We start from the raw sequence: 17408 nt of genomic DNA, 5'->3' as shown, positions 1-17408 counted from the left end.
AACTATTATGGGCCGCTATAAACTGTCTAATCCCGCTTTGAAGAACATCCAAGTTCCTAAGTAAAGTTACTAAAGATGCTTACATAAGCAACCATATTTTACCACTGCCACTTGTTTTATTTCTAGAACAAAGCCCCTCCACTAAGCTATACGCAGATCTAATACACTGTTCTTCAATACACCATGATCAAGATAACAACCACATCTTGGTTTATTTCAACAATACCTCCTATTTATAATTTGGCACCTGAATTATTTAAGCAGTTAATCAAGAGGTAAATAGAATCTAATTCAACAGCCACTTGGCAGACTTCATCACTGTACCAAGAGAAATGACAATTTACTGAAAAGTAATGGGACACTAAGACACATTTTAATAAAAGACTTCCTCCCAAAATTGAGTTTAACCCCATCAAAAGTGAACAGCATTGTTCTGAAGTCTCTCATCTCATTTAAGTAGCACACATGTTGAGCATTACTTAGTCACGCAAGCATTCAGACTCCTGCACCAAGCAAAGGCAGCACACACCTTCTGGAAGGCTGTTGCATATAGTAAGTTTCATAACTTACTGTTTCAGTATAGCTAGAACCATGTCTCAACTTACTGTTACAAGGGCAGAACTGGAAATCAGAGCTTTTGAAGTGCTGTGTTAGGGTACAGATAGAGGATCAAACAATGGAAGTACCACCATCACTGAAGAATTTAACATATTCAGCTAACAAACATTAATCAAGTGTACCTCTTGAGTATTACAATTGTGTAACTGTGATTACAGTGCAAAACACATTAGCATAAGCTGCCTGGAAACAGTTTATCAATCTATGCATTTTAACAAGACACCTAAAGCCAGTATCACCCCAAACTTTAGCTCTGTTACATATATACACAAGTTCTCATCTAACATCATCTACTTTTACAATTCTACCCATCTCACATTGACTTTTTGGGTTTTTTTGCCATCATGTCTTGCCCTGTTCCTCAACTGTCCCGTAGCTATACGTCTCCTCCTTTCACACCATGCTGGAATACAGAATTAGCAAGTTTTAACTTCACAATTGCACCATGCAAAGAGCATGTACACATTAATTTCATTAAGTTGAAGTGACAAGGAATCTATGCCTACCCATGCCCTTAAACAAGAAATGCCCAAACAAGAAGTGTCTTCAATGAGGAGTTCAAAGCAAGAGCAGGTTGCTTTAACACTTCCAATGGCATTTCCAAGTCACGTGGATACAGTACATCATATAATACTAATGTAGATCTATGAATTTTCTACAATAACTGTGGGTAGTTGATAAATGTTCCTTCTCACACTGGGTTCTATTTCCTATAATTTTGTGATGATGTACTGATTCATTGCTTCTAGAAGCTTTACATATATTTAACTCTCTCACAATTCAGTCTTCCTCACTCTACTAATGCATTCACAGATTTCCACTCACTCCGAAGTTTTTCCACAGAAAGTTATCTGTTGATACCACCAACGCTGTAATAAGTGCACTGCAAACTCATCCATGACATGACATTTCCATCTCTTTAACCTCAGAATTCATGATACCACAAGACCTGAGACCCTACCTTTAAGCCACTATATTATAGGCAATATATACCAAACTTTGTAGCTTTTAGAGGTACTGTAAAGCAAATTAAAATCATGTCATCTAAAAGATGATAGGAGTTTTCACAGGACTGCACACAGCTCTAAGTTTTACAGCTCTTGCCTGGACAGATTTGCTGTCTTGTATCATTTTCTAAAGGCAAATTACAAAAGCAAGGTCTTGACTATCTATCTGAAATTTCTTTTAAAGAACCTACAATGAGGAGGTCCATAACATGTTGGAAGACATTATTTTTCCTGATTGCAAAAAAAACCACTTCAGCAATAATCTATTCCAGAACATGCAGACAGCAGACAAGGTAGGAACAGTTACTCTAAAAAGACAAAGCTCTCGCAAGTTTACCTCAAACAGGGAAGACTCCAACTACACACCCCTCCATATTAATGCTCCCTAACCAATCAACTTGCTATTTCAATAACAATGTTCTCCATTACTCTGCTACTTTTATACTTACCTTAAATCCCTCCTGTTCTACCTCTCTTCTTGCTGGCTGTTTTCTTCAACACTAATTATTGAGAGATGCAGCACTTTATCTCACAACCCTGCACTACTACTGAAAAAAGGGCATTTTGCCCAACTGAATCTTCTTTCGAACCTCTCCTTCAAACACACATTTTGCTATAGACCACATTAGGGATCAGCCAATGATGGTGTGCTTGAAGGACAAATAGAGGTAGTCATTAAGAAAAACCATCAAGCGTTTAACAGCTTTGTATACTTCATGAATTCTCTCTGCTTCTACCCTTTTCAGCTACAAATGCTCTGAGGTGTGGAATGTGTCAGTACACTTGCTGTATATGTTTGACTGATGCTTCTTGACAGTCCTATTACATACTATGCAACTCTATATGCACCTGTACTTTCTGACACAAGTTATTGCTTCTTTGAAGTAAATCACCTTTGAAACGTTTTTAACAGATTAGACAGCAGCAGTTTAATGAGAAGACAGTTAAAAGAAGGAAGTGACAGAAGAGCTAGATATTTAATAAAGTTCTACTGTAATTCAGCAATTTCATACTTCTACTTCCAGAGCATTTTTAAAGCAAATACGCCTTAACATCTCTTTAACTGGCCACAATTCCTTTTAACTAGTCTTGACCAAAACAAAGACATCATCATCAAAAAAACCTGGAATAAAACCTCCATGGATGACTTAAGAGGAACGTTAACTTCAACAGAACATCTGGTACTCCCTTTCTACCAAATCAAACTGCAATTTATTGCCCACTAATGTATGTACATTAGGCCATTTCCTTTATGGCTCCACTTCACACAGAAGCAGTAACTGAAGGAAATAATGGAGTGCCCAACAAGTGGGAAAGTAATTGCTCAACAAGCGTGGAACAAGAGAGAGTCAGTTGCGCATCATGCACATGTGGCAGCTCTTCAGAGCCCAGCCCTGCAATGGTAACAGAAGGCTGGTGTTACAGACCAAGCCCACCGTGGGAACTCTGCCAAGCAACAGCCAGGAGTGCTTGTCCATCTAAATCCTTGGGTCCTTAAGGATTAGAGGTCAGGAAACAACTCCTTCCAACAGCACCACCTCCTGCCTGTACCTGCCAGTCATTAACCATGCACAATTGACGGAAAAATCCTAAGCTCCAAGCTCTTGTCTTAAATTGCACCCAAAGAACTGTATTAAAAGAATGCTTAGGTGGTATCACAAGGGTGGTGTGCTGGACTGCAGAAAGCACAGTACAGATGTCCTGACTTTAACAGAAGTGCAGAAATACCCTGTGCGCAGACCATCTTACTGGGCTGGTTGGTTTTTTGGCTCTAGACATTCCCAGATTCACTCCACTTCTTTTGGATTTATTCATTAAACTTCTTACTACTCAGAAACACAAACTAGAAGATGAACACAAGAGCAAATTAAGGATGCTACACAACCACATTTTAGCCCCTTCTGCCTGTTCAGTCTTAGTTATACAACCTCTCGACTACAAGCTTCCCCTCCTCAGGAGTCCCGGTTTCATACAGTAACCTATGCTGAAAGGCTCAGTGTATGATTCAATAGAATTAGAGTTCAGAGGGACCCTATCTATACCTGACTCCTGACATAGTCTGCATAAATGCTGTCCCACGCACAACAGAAAAGCCTTGGAAAAAGTTATAGTGCTTGTCTTGGTGCATCTATAAGCTTTACAAATACCAACAGTTATTCTTCATCAATCACATTCCTCTTCTTTCTTCCTTTATACAGAAAATAAACTAAGTCTTAAGTGAAATGATGACAATTTTGGTGTTAGTTTTGGGCTTGAAAAGCTCACATCCCAGGTCTCCCAGTGCAGCTACTATTCTTAGCGTCACTCCAGGAAAATCACTTAGAAAGTGAAGCACAGAATTAGCAACCACCTGGGAAAAGTCAGGGTTATTATTTCTCTAGTAACACCAAAAAAATCTATGCCAAAAATATCAATGGAAACCTACTGTGTGCAGGCGATTCAAAGACCTCAGCCGTAAGACAGTCATTTGATTAATTTGATGGTACAATGAGATTAAAAAGAAGATTAATCACTCTCTAAGCAAGTATTTGGAACTACCTGCAGCTTTCAAGGCAAAAATACTGCATTGGTTTACATTCTCCACACGCTTGGAAGGATGGCTGCATTCATGAAGACTAGGAACTTGCTTTTAAAATTACAACTTTTGCTACATTGTCTGAACACGATTCACAGTATCAAGTCTACATTCAACCTGCAAGTCAAGCATCAAATTAAAATTGTCGGCTATATCTTCGTATTTCTTACTACAAGAAGGTGACAGAAAATAATAAGAGAAATTAATTACCACTTCTGTGCGCTGTGTCAGGTCATTTGATATGGACTCAAATAGTATTGCCATCCACTAATTGGAGTGAGGCTGAGTTAAAAGTTATGGAAGAAACCCTACTCTATCCATTTCCTAACCTTTCCTCATACCCTTTCCATTTTTCTTAAAAATTTTACAGAGAACGCAACAAAAGCTAAATGTTAGCCTGAGTTGTTTTGTCTTCCAAAATACCAAGTTAACATATATGGCTATTTAAAAAAAATGGAGATAGATAGATAGATAGATATACACACACACACACACGTATATGGAAATACTATCATTTTTTTTCTTTTTTTCAGTTACCACAGGAACAGACATAATCTAGGAGACCAGTGAGTCATAGATCTCTTACTTGAAGCTGATATGCAATAGAAAAAAGCTCAAGCAAATTTTAATTTTTTTAACGTCTGCTCTAGACAACATTGCAATCTTTCAGCGCAAACAAAGGGAGATGTATACAGCTTACAGTGCATCAGTATTTGTTATTCGCTAATAATAAGTCCAGGACTTTCTGCAGAAACTCAAGATATAAATAATAAATAAAATATGGTATTGCTGTTATCTGCAAAGTAACAAGCACTGCAGCACTATACATATCACAAATCCATATGATTCAATTCCTACGCTCCTTTAAAAAAAACATTTATTTTTTCTAATTTCTTAACTTGAATAGACCACAATGAATATCTTTGATTCTGTTCAATAGCACTGCAATAGCATTGAGAACAGGCCATACATCGTTTTAGTACTGATTTACTTCTTAAAACTAGATCCTTCAGAAAAATTTCAGACATTAATCCCAAATCAGGATAAAATTCCTGTACTGTTTTATACAAACGTCTGATTTTCCCTAAAAACTGAGTTTCCAGAGCTAAGACATGACAAAATGAGTGTGCAATCAAATCCACATACCAGAAAACTGATGGCTACAGTAACAAGTATATTAAGTCAGTACACTGGGCAAAGGTTCTCTTACGGTTACAGCCATTTGACCTTTAGCCAGCTCTTAATGCCCCAGCCAACCCTCTAAAGATGGAGATTTGCAGCAGCTTCTTGTCTGAAATAAGCCATGAAAAGATTCTTCTGAACCAACTGTACAAGCATTCATTTAAAATGTCATGAATGTGCATGAAATCAGAGTGCTTCTAACAGCTTACTTTGCAGCTTCTGTTTAAATGCAGTAACTCTGAACCACCAGAGGATAAAAGGACTCAAACCTTCCAGTCTGGCACTCATGGACCTAAAATATACACAAGCACCTCTTCACAGGTGTGTTTACCTAGTTTAAACCTTATTTAAATAGACTCTCCATGCACACACTTTCCACAAACACCTGCTTCTCCCACTGCAGTGCCGACTTGTACAAGGCAGTTGTATTCAGTCATTTTCTGTCCTAAAGCCATCCTACACACCAGTAAGCAGTACTTCAGTCACAAAAATCCTAGTTAACGACTCATCCCCCCAGTCAGAGCAAAGCACAAATTCCGCAAGGAGGAGAACAACTACAGAAGTACCTGCTCTTACCTCTACATCATACCAGAATGGTCTGAAGACTTCAACAGCCACAGCAAGATTTAAGGAAACCCAATCTCATCAGGTCGTGGAAAAGAAGGCTTGTAACTAATTCATATTTCCATCCATTTGCAGTTATAAAACCTCTCCCTAGTGAGCTCAAGAGCATCCTAAGTTGGAAACACCCATGAAAGAGAAGATGTTCAGTTACCACCGGGTATCAAAAAGAAGCTTCGTTTTGTTGACCTAAGTCCATAACAAAACTAACGAAATGAACAAATATTTCAACATCCAGCCATTTTCTAGATACTCAGCTTACTTTAAAAAGCAGTCAGATGGAAGTTGTGGTGACAGTGACCCTAGATCCAAATTTGTATCAATCCTAAGGCTTCCATCAGTTTTAAAATAACCTTTGAAGATGTAGTTGTATGTCAATTCTGCACGGACGGACAAAGCTTGATAGTCACTGCTTCCATATGGTCGTAACTCAGGACACTAATTTTTGCTTTTTCTAAGCACTGGAAAGGCCAGACACATCAAACTTAGGCATATGGTACGTACCACAGGCATTGAGCTACTACATTTATTTTGGAGTAACTTATGCATCACCCAATATGACAGAACCTCTATTTTTCCTTTCTGTTTTTCAAGCAACTACTATCAACACTAATTAAAATATATGTAGCCCATAAAAGTGTAAAAAAGGCATACAATAAACCAAGTGATAGTGCAGAGCAGACACGCTGTTCATTTTCAAATTATTAAACTGCCTTTATATATCTACATAAAATTGCTACAGAAATTAAGTTTCTCTGTCAGAATTTTGAAGAGCAACATCATTCCACATAATTCAGGACCAAGGGCCTTAGCTAGGTATGCTGAACGGTAGAAGCAAAGTTACTCCTACCATAATCATGGGACTGTTTGTGCTGAGCAACAGCATCAGCATCTTCTCTAGATGCTTCCTTCAAGAGCCCATTTAGACATTCTAATGGGATGGGATACCGCTACTGAGTTTCAGGCAAACTTTTACTATCTTGTAATCAAATAAAACACATTATATAATTTAGCTACTTTTAAGGAGCAATACTTTGAAATGGGCTTCTTCAGCTGCTGGAGGCATACCGTGCATCTTTATACCCTTGACCAGGGTATTTCAGCATCACAGTAACGACAGAGTTAATACCCACTAGCTCAGAGGAGAACAAAAGGTACTCCACTGCAACATGCCTAACATTTACATTGCCTCTCTTTGCTCATTAAACAGGTTTTGGTTAAATAATGAACAAACTGTATTACAGACTCCGATGAGAATTCCAAAATTATAAATCAACCGGTAAAGCCCAGAGGAGAATGAAGGGAGTGGGAGGGAAGGAAGGATAATATTGACTAATATAAAGGGCGCAGCTTGACAGTGGATATTCCTGCCACACCTGATCAAACATGCTGCATGGGGGAGGGGAAGGGAGGGAGAGAGCAAGAGGGAAGATGGGACAAGGCAGCCTGAAATTTGCATCCGGAACAGATTAAAATGGGTTCTTGGGGGATTGAGAAAATACATAATATATATTACTATAAATGCAAAATTGTACTAAAAGCTAAATCAAATGTCAAAGATTACAGCTTGAATAAATTTAAATATAAAAGCAATGCGTTTCCATGAGCTAATGAAAGAGACATGAAAGGAAGGTCTAGGGGAAAAAACAAAACAAACACAAGAAAACAAAAAACCACCCACAAAAACCCCTAAGCTTGGACTTCTCATTGCCTGAAAGATGAGGCAGGAGGCTCTATATTGTTCAAAGCATTGCTTGGGAACCGCTCCATATCTAAAACTGAAAAAAATGGAGCATTAGCAATGATGTCCTATCTCAAGACAGTAGTTGGTAAACAGCAGTCGCTGCAGCTGAAATTACCTGTTTAGAAGAACCCCGTGTAATCAAATGCTACCATCACCATCTATAAGCAATTATTATCTCAGCATGAACCACACTTAGATGATGACCAATACTCACAGGGAGTCTCTGAATCTCTTGGTACATTAAACTTTGCTTTCTTTAACATGAGTAGATAGTGGGCTTGCATTTTTAACCCAACAAGTCAACAGCACATTGTATCTAGCTACTTTACATTGATGGCTGGTCACTGGCATTTACTCATACTGAATTTATTTGAGCATCCTGACACTCCCTGCTCTTGTTGATGAGAAGAGGCATCTGCAATAATGGCAAAGAACTTCAACAGTCTTACTTTTACTGAAAATTTTATCTTATAGAAGAGAGAGAAGGAAAAATGCCTCTCAAAACATTTTTGGTGCTGTATGCATATCCCACAGAAGGTGAGTGAGCTTACAAAAAATGACAACTTCATACTGTCATGTGGTCTTGGAACAAGCATAACACCCAGAACAAAGACACTATCCAGAAACACAAGCTGTGCAGGAGTACCCCAAGATGTCATGGCCTGACAGAATAGTCCTGCTCACAACCAAAGGAATTTCACCTGACAAAGAAAAGTAAAGCATTACGCTTGCAGGCAGTCACAAAAGAGGAAGCAGCAAGGGCATGTGCCCTCAGCACCTCTTGTCAGCACCTAGAAGTGGCACTACTGTACTTCCAGGGAACATACTTTTTATGGGATTCCAGGCTCAGCATCAACAGAAGAATGGGCATGCAATGAGAAATGCAAAAAGTGCATCTCAAACTCAGGTTGAGATACACTTACTGTACTAAAGGGACCAGAAAGAAAGCTTACTTTCAAATATTATAACCAGTAAAATAAATCCTGGGAAGAACCAGCAGAATACCACATGCTACTCAGGATTACCCTCACTTACAGACATTCCACATATACTTAGGTTACACTTAAACAATCACTCCTGAAACTACAAAAAGAGAAAATGTGGGGGGAAGGGGGAGAAAGACAGGTTGGGAGAAAAAAACCTGGTCAGAATATACATCACAGCCTTGTGTTCTACTTCTGTAATCAATATAGATTTCTAGTTCCTTTCAGTGCAACTGGTCACAAAGTAAGCCTTTTATTTCAAGATGCAAGAGACCCAAAAGGAAAGTGAAGTCTGTCACTTATTACTGATAACAGATGATGAAAACCAACAAATCAAAGAATGTGAGGAGAAAACAGATAATGCAGGGCTTCTTTCTAAGCAGATTTTCCCCACAGATCAGAAAACATAAACAAAGCACAGAAAGACTATGCATAATAATACACCAGATATCATATATTACTGCAAGCTTCAGTATATTGAAGAAACATGCATATTTATATAGGAAAATATATATGTATAGACACACACAAAAAATATATATATACACACACACACACGTATGTATATAAATTCTCCAGATAGTGGCAGCAGTGGTATTTGTGTACTAGTTTACGTTGGTATTATTTGCCTAAAAGTATATACATATTTGTTCTTTTCTTGTTATTCAATATATGACCCCTGGATAGTAAATAAGACAAACAAGTACACCTGTACATTTATTTGCATATACCCTAGCAGGTACACATACCTGCCAATTTCTGTATAAGCTTACCTGTTATATTATTCAGCACTTCTTTTAAGACGCTAAAGCTATGCAGCAGGGGATCCCTTTCTTCATCCTATAGGTTATACATAGGAAGGCAGTCGTTAATGAGGCAAACCTATTCCTGAAGACAAATCTTAATAACGGGTCTGTGAAGACCTTACCTTCATACTCACGGAAGCACTGTGGGTTGAATTCATCACTGTCATTGTGTTTACTCCATCAAAATCAAGAGAAGCATTTTTATTTTTCTGCTAGTGCTCCCCAATGTCATACAGCTCAAACGTCAAAGTATAGGTTCAAAACTGAGCATTCTGATTTGGTTTTATTGTCCTTAGAAGTATTTCTGATTAGCCTCCCACTGTTCAATAAATTTCAGAGCAAATCTAACTCATACCATATTGAAATGGCTCATCTGGATTTGCTATAATGTTAATCTATGCAGATTGTAATGGGAACAGAAATACAATGACATTTGGTGCCATTAAAATAACATGAAGGAAGAATCACAGTGCAAAATTTATACAAATAGCTGCATCCTTTAGCCTTAGTCTACTCTTACAATACTAAAATAAGGAGAAGCAGCAGTTTCTCCAAGCTGTGTATACCCACAGCCACACCTCCTACTGGGTGGCAGTCAGCTCTAATGAAGAAATGCCTGTTCGAATGAAAAAGGGCCCTGCCCTTTGACAAACTGAAACCACTTGTGTTGGACGACAGCCATCTGCTATTCATGTGACATTCTGAAGTGCACCACAGATACAGTATGCCACATGCACACATTTACACTGTGGAAGCCATAAACTGACCAATGCATCATTAGACTGGAAAACACTGTATTAATGGCTTTTAACAAAACGGGTTTGAAACTATTCACAGTTTTCAGTTGGGAATACAGCTAGCAGTCCTAGCTAAAAACAGAGCTAAAAAAAGATACTATGCCATATGAAAAATTAAAAATATATATAGGGTGTTTTTTATTTCACGGCGTTTGTGATGAAGTCTTCTCTGAGGGAACAAAAGATCTATAAAAACATTGTGCTAAATAAAATAACATCATACATTCAAAATCCATGACATACCAGGTAACAGAAGTCTAAATGAGAGGATCCCCATGTGAAATACAACAGGGATGGGGTGTGGGGGTGTGCATATGTGTGTGTGTGTTTGTTTACAGGGTATATAGGTAGAAGATTTCCAGCTTTGTACCTCTTACATTCACTGGCACACAAGAAGCCAACACTGCTCAGCATAAAATAATGTAGAAAGGCATTCCAACTTTGCTTACAAAAGTACTATAACAACAGCTGAAAAATAAAAAAAAAAGGAGGGGGAGGTATTTTTCTAAAATTAGGTGGTTCCTGCCATGGAGTGAACAGGGAACAACAATTCCCAGTAACTTACCAGATGTGTGTGAGTGCTCCATCGGGCATTACGCTTTATGGCTCCCACCACTGCATTGATTTCACCTTGTACAATGTAAATGTTCTTATCCACCATCCTGACCATCCTGAAAATAAAAGTAATTCAAATCAATCCCCAGCTCCTCAGAAACATTTTCTTCCTCAGATGAAACATTAAGTTGGCCCTCGTTAAGTAGGAGGCCTGCAGAGATGCAGGAAACTCTTTCAGATCTCACTTTCGTGCATGCAGACAAATAGTTATTTTGTCAAAAAGAAGACAAAAGGAAGACGCTTCTCCACAGAGCGCATTTTCAAGACAAGAGTGGACAGTAGGTTATAGAAGGGCATCTGTGAAGCAAAAGAGAACTTTGCCAAAGTACATTCCTCGTTTTTTTCCAGTCAATGTAAGTTCACAGGAAGATAAAGCGTTAGGATACCAGGACAGACATCCATGACAATGCAATAATACAAGCATATCCAGCACTTATGCAAAGTCCTACAGCTCTACACAGAGCAAAGTCAATCCTGTACAGTTAAATAAGCGTTAGTGGCTTGAATAAACTGGCCAGAGCAAAACTCTTTGGGGCTTTAAACTCTGACAAAATAAAGCAATTTATAACAGATGTTGATTTCACACTTGCTTCATGAAAAAAGCTTTCAAGAAAGCAGGCAAGTAAAAAAGTCATGGGTGAGACCCCACAAAGAAATGAGCAAAACTAGAGACCAAACTGGACGGCATGTGAGGAGAAAAAGTGAGAAAGCTAAAGGCAGACATTTACTCTCATGTAGCCTGAGGTCTTACAGGGTATGCTGGGTTTGGTTGGGATAGAGTTAATTTTCTTCATAGTGGCTGGTGTGGGTCTGTTTTGGATTTGTGCTAGAAACAGCCTTGATAATTCAGGGATGTTTTTGTCATTGCTGAAATGTACTTACAGAATCAAGGCCTGTTCTGCTTCTTACATCACCCATCGGCGAGCAAGCTGGGGATGAAGAAGTTAGGAGGGGGCATGGCCAGGACATCTGACCCCAACTGACCCAAGGGATATTCCATACTATATGACATCATGCTCAGCATATAAAGCTGGAGGAAGAAGAAGGAAGGAGGGGATGTTTGGAGTGATGGTATTCATCTTCCCAAGTAAGTAACCATTATATGTGATGAAGCCCTGCTTTGCTGTTGGTGGCTGAACACCTGCCTGCCAATGGGAAGTGGTGAATGCATCCCTTGTTTTGCTTTGCTTGTGTATGTGGCTTTTGCTTTACCTATTAAACTGTCTTTATCTCAACTCAAGGGTTTTCTCACTTTCACTCTTCTGATGCTCTCCCCCAGCCCACTGTGGGAGCAGGAAGCAAGCAGCTGGGTGGTGCTTAGTTGCCAGCTGGGGTTAAACCACGACAAGGAAAAATCTTAAATTGGCGTACCCAGAGAGGGAGCCAGAAGAGGGGAAAAAATTTTACAAGCAACAAATATTTGTAATGGTCTGAGAAAAAGAAACAAAGAGTGGATTACTATAATACTGTTCTCTCTATACTAGCTGGAGCCCAGACACAGTCAAGCATAAAGAAGAATGGAGAGGAATGACGAGACATGACTGTTTATGAAGAATAAACAGGACTTAAGAGGCCAGAGAGTCAGACGATACCATGTCTGCAAACGAGAAGGATTTAGTGAAATGGTAACCAAGTAATGAGACATTTTCAGAAGATATGAAAGGAAAATGAAGGATCCAACTTGAAATCACAACAGGCCATCCATAGGGAAGCAAAAGACTGAAAGCAGATGAAACATTGACCATAACTCTTCACAACAGACAGGCTCAGCTGAAGGACTCGGGGGGTGGGTGGGCAATAACACAAAGTGAGGGAAGGGTATTTGCCCATGTAGCAAAAGCAAAGCAGGAAGGAAACAGTTTTGGCCTATTACACCAGACCTCTGAAACACCACCACAGGAATTTCAGAACATACATCCTGGATATGTCAGGTTTGACATTAATTAACATGTCTGAATTATCAACAACACTTCAAATATACAAATATCCTCTGAGTGAAAGAGACTAATTTGTTTCAGGACTCTGTAAATAATGGAAAGAAAGCAAAACATTATAAAAAGATACCTTACCAAAGGACAAAGGAGAGTGTCAGATTTGTTGTTTCAGGTTTTTATATGTTTGCAATAGGAAGAACAATCTTATGGCAAAACTGTTTCTTACTTCATTAGATTAATTATACATAACAGTATTCCTAAGTGCTACACAATAAATTAAGGGCAAAGACAAAACTATTTTATAATATAGGTACTGCCATGACAGACCAAATCAATAGTTTATCTCATTCACTACTAGATGACTCAGAAAAATAAACAAAAAGTTCTGCCAAGTAGTTTTCTTGTGCCCTGAAGAACAAAGGTTTATATCCTCCCTTCACAGCTGTATATAACAAAACCATGGATAGTCTTCCTACTCATGTTTCTAATGCTTGAGAAGTGTTCCGTTCCCAACGGTAACTTACTCCATGTGTTATTTATATGACTACATTAAAATGTTGCATAAAAATACCCTTGATCGCAATTTTTTCTACCTCAGTATGTAGTCTTTGCTTTAGTACATTAGGCATTAACGGGAGATTTTCTCCTCCATGTAAAATTCCCTCTTTAATTACTTCTTCTTTCAGTAATTCCAATATCTTCTATATTTCTACACAGGCAGGGATCAAAACTCTGGTCCACAGAAGTACTTTTTGGGAAATACTTTATACATTCAGATTTGTCAAAACTCAAGTTTCTCCTATCTTCACCATTACAAAATGGTATTGTGCACGTAAATTTTGTAGTGCCACTCCAGGCATTTAGCAAACTGACATGGAAACAAAGGCCCCCCAACATGATTTGGAAAAGCACGTAAAGAAATGCCAGACATATGTATCACATGCCTTGCACATACACAGATACTCCATAGTTCTGGCAACATATAAAGCGGTGCCAAAGCTTAAATGCTATTCTCTGTACTACTGAATCTGCTTGTAGGACTCCTATTTCTTTTCCTCTACTTTTAACCTAAAAGAATCAAGACAAAAGTTTGTTAAACTCAGTCCTTCCTGCGTGTAGGAGACTTACATTGCTCTGCTGTTCCCAAATCTGATGTTATCTCCAAGCAGCAAAATATGAAGAAGATAGACACAAACCTCCACACACACCTTTTCCTTTTAACCTGCTGGGAAACAGAACATGCTGATCCTTTCAAGCAAGGGTACAAAAATTTTTTTTGCAATGATATCCTTTCATTGTTAACTATTTGAGAAGACCTGATGAGAATGCACTCCTTTCCTCACTGCAGGTCCCATGAAACGTAACTTCATTCAGAAGTACAAAAATTCACTTTACACATGCCAAAAAATTTACCGGCCCAATGCAATTGAAATAACCTATCATGCTGGAGCCACAAATTCACTCTTAGATCTCTAAGCACCAAACACAGAGCCCACTTCACCACAAACACTGCGTAAAAACAGGGGAAAATCCTGCTTTACACTTAAGCTTGCAGTTAACCAAGCAACAGTGCACACACACATTCCAAAGTAAACCATAGCCAACCACCTTAATTCATGCAAAGGACCTCTGCAATCGTGTGCTAGAGAAGGAAATGGGAAATAATTACTGGGGGGGGTGAGGGAAGCCAGACAACTATTTTCAGAGAGATGCACCTTGTAAGTTAAACCCACCAAAAGCACCATTCATCCCTTTAAAAGTTTATTTCAAGCAATGGAAATAGCTTCTTGAAACTGTGCCCTTCCCAAAGTCTACCCTTCTGAACTATCAGAGAATTTCAGTATGCATTCCTTCCAACTATATGTTCATCACAAGCAACAACTGTTCGCAGTTGGGAGCTCACTACAGATGGATGATACTGAAAGAAGTTTAAAGGCTCAGTATAGATGCATTAAGTTAAAAGACTACTTAAATTAATGCTCCGAAGTTGCAGAGAGAAGTTTCAAGATTTACCACACTAGCACTGAATGATCAGTTAGGTTTATGATAGCATGGTGGTAGTCAAGCAAAACCACTAAATATTTGTTCAAAGTACAAAAAAAAATGCTAACATGAATGCAGGCTTACTGTTACAAAGGTATGGTCTGAAGAGTGGGATACTGTATAACTGTTGGTTGGACAGATTAACAGAATTACTGATGCTGAAGATTATTTAAAAAGTTGAAACAACCTCCCTAGCAAAGCCACTGTTACAACACCTCTTGAGGTCTTCAGATCAAGACTGGATGCTGCCTTTTCTGAAAGCAATCTTTAATCAAACACAAGATAGTGAACTCAGTACAGAAAAAAATGGATTATGTTCTGTGGTCTTGAGTTACGCAGAAAAAACAGGAAAGGTACCTATTCAATTTCAAATGCTTTTTAGCTCCTTATCCCTTCAGTTAGTCCAAAGTAAACACCTGTTTCTTTCTCATGATAGGTTCATACATCTGCTTAAATCTGCAGACCAGTCCCCAGATTTCTCTCTGGCGCAGAACTTTAACAGACGGCACAGTCAAAATGACAGCTCCAAACCAAGGCAACGCAGCTGCCCTGCCTACCATGGGAAACTGGGAAGCTGTCAGCACTCACAGCCTCACTGCTAACAAGGTTACTAACACTACAAGTAGAAAAAGGTGGATGTCTGAGCATGTCATAAAAGAACAAAGGCTAACATTCATGTGGTTCTCAAAGCCTTCAGCAATGTTCCATGGACAGTAATTATTACTACTCTGAGACTCCTAAAATAGTATCAGATGTGGAATCTTCATATAAAAACAAAACCCAAAACATCTAGAAATGTTATTTCACACATGCACTGAACACTCCTCTGCTCAGCCTTGGAACACACTATGCCAAAACATCCCAGTGCATAGATAATCCACATTTTTCCTAGGTATTACTGTAAGAAGTCTCAGATAGACTTTTAGGAAACACTCCTTCCCCTGCAGGGAAATGCATACAACTCTCCTGGAAACAAGCAAGAGTTAGCATAAGAACTGACAAAGTCTGGCAGGCTTCCATCAAATCACTTCTATCACTAACTTTAGCCTTCAGCTATGGTAACTGACTCAAAGCTGGTGAATGAACTCCAATGAACAGCAATAACAAAAACCAACATAATCACTACATATGCAAGAAAGACAGTATTTCACAGTAAGCTTCCATTGACCTAAATTTGCACTGTTTATGATAATGCTTGAATGATCTGTGTATCTCTGACCTAGATTTGGTCACTCAAGTCCCAATACAAGACACTGCCACCACAACAGAACCCACAACACCCTTCAGTCCATGAACCACAAACAATTCCTGCCTAACTCTGAGCTGGCTAAGCTTACCCAGAAGCCCAGCTGACAATGAAAAAGCTCTTTTTCTCCCTTCTAAACTGCCCACAGAAGGTACATGAATCTCTACCAGGAAACTTAACTTGCTCAGGTTTTCCATGTAATAACTACTCTGCAATAAACATCACAAGCAGCAAAAGCGCAGAGAACTCAGGATGTTTCTCCAAAGGCTAGCTCCCAATGCCTGGCCAGAAATAACTGAAAAGTATTAATTTATGAGTACGGCAGGGAACCATATAGTCCAGTGATGCCAAAATTCTGGGTGATTAAGAAGGCCCTTTAACAGATAAGCAGCAGTAACATGGCAGTGGTGGGACACCAGGAAGGTGGGACAGGCTTCTCTGCAAGTCTCCGCATTTAGTTGCAACAGCGAGATAGGGCCTGGGAATCCAGAAGAGAAGGCAACGCACATTTATCTATCAAAACTGCAGAGTAAAAATGAAACTTAAGGTAAATATGGAGAGGGGTGTTTTCTTCCAGTTACTTCATACTGTTGAAACTAAGAAAGGTGACAGCAGCTGAGCGCACGGCGTACACCCCAAGCCAGCTCCGAGCCTTCCTCCTGCCCCAGCTGAGCAGGGAGAAGCCCCCCGTCTCCACCGGATTTTGGGCAAGATCCCCCGGTGAGCGGGTGCCAGTGCAGGTGCTGTGTGCACCCGGTCTCCCCCGCTCCCGGCCGCTGTCCCCCGCCCGCGGGGCACCCCGGGCAGTACGTCAGGCCTGTCACGGCCCCGCCCGGGGGCGGCCGCCAGCCTCCGCCGCACCCGCCCGGCTGCGGCCTACCGCCCTGCCCGCCCCCGAGGCCGCCTCAGCTCCGTCCACGCCCCCCGCCGGCACCACACGGTTCCCCCGCCGCAGCCGCCCGCCCGCCCGCCTCCGCGTCGCGACAGTATCGCGACAGGCACTCGCCGCCCGGCACTGACCCCCGCATCCAAAATGGCGGCGCCTGCTGCCAGCGGCGGCGGCCGCTTCACATATCGGTCAGGCGGGCGGCGCGGCGAGCGGGAGGCCTCGGCCCTCCGTCTGCCCGCCCCTTCCTCCCTCTCGGCAGCGGCGGGAGGCGGCGGCAAACCCGGCGAGGCCGCCGAGCGCGGGATCCTGCCGGGCACAGGCAAGCGAAACCGGCTCCGCACTGCTCTC

General features: G+C 40.3%; 1 protein-coding gene across 4 annotated transcripts in view; it reads right to left on the bottom strand.

Annotated features, from left to right (window-relative positions):
* The window catches only part of GBF1 (golgi brefeldin A resistant guanine nucleotide exchange factor 1), a 109916-nt gene extending 92508 nt beyond the window's left edge, over positions 1-17408 (bottom strand). Inside the window, exons 1-4 of one of the 4 annotated variants that reach the window (XM_055720778.1) lie at positions 17192-17406; positions 14011-14104; positions 10899-11004; positions 9504-9570 (exon numbers count right to left, since the gene is read on the bottom strand). In XM_055720778.1, coding sequence (XP_055576753.1) covers positions 9504-9570; positions 10899-11004; positions 14011-14012 — 175 coding nt within the window. In that variant the 5' untranslated portion in view covers positions 14013-14104; positions 17192-17406. Of the gene's footprint in view, positions 1-9503; positions 9571-10898; positions 11005-14010; positions 14105-17191 lie in introns of all 4 variants that reach the window. The other 3 variants (XM_055720781.1, XM_055720777.1, XM_055720779.1) reach the window with 3 other exon arrangements.

Source organism: Falco cherrug, chromosome 9, assembly GCF_023634085.1.
Source record: "Falco cherrug isolate bFalChe1 chromosome 9, bFalChe1.pri, whole genome shotgun sequence".
NCBI lineage: Eukaryota > Metazoa > Chordata > Aves > Falconiformes > Falconidae > Falco > Falco cherrug.
This window is presented reverse-complemented; position numbering and strand designations above follow the sequence as displayed.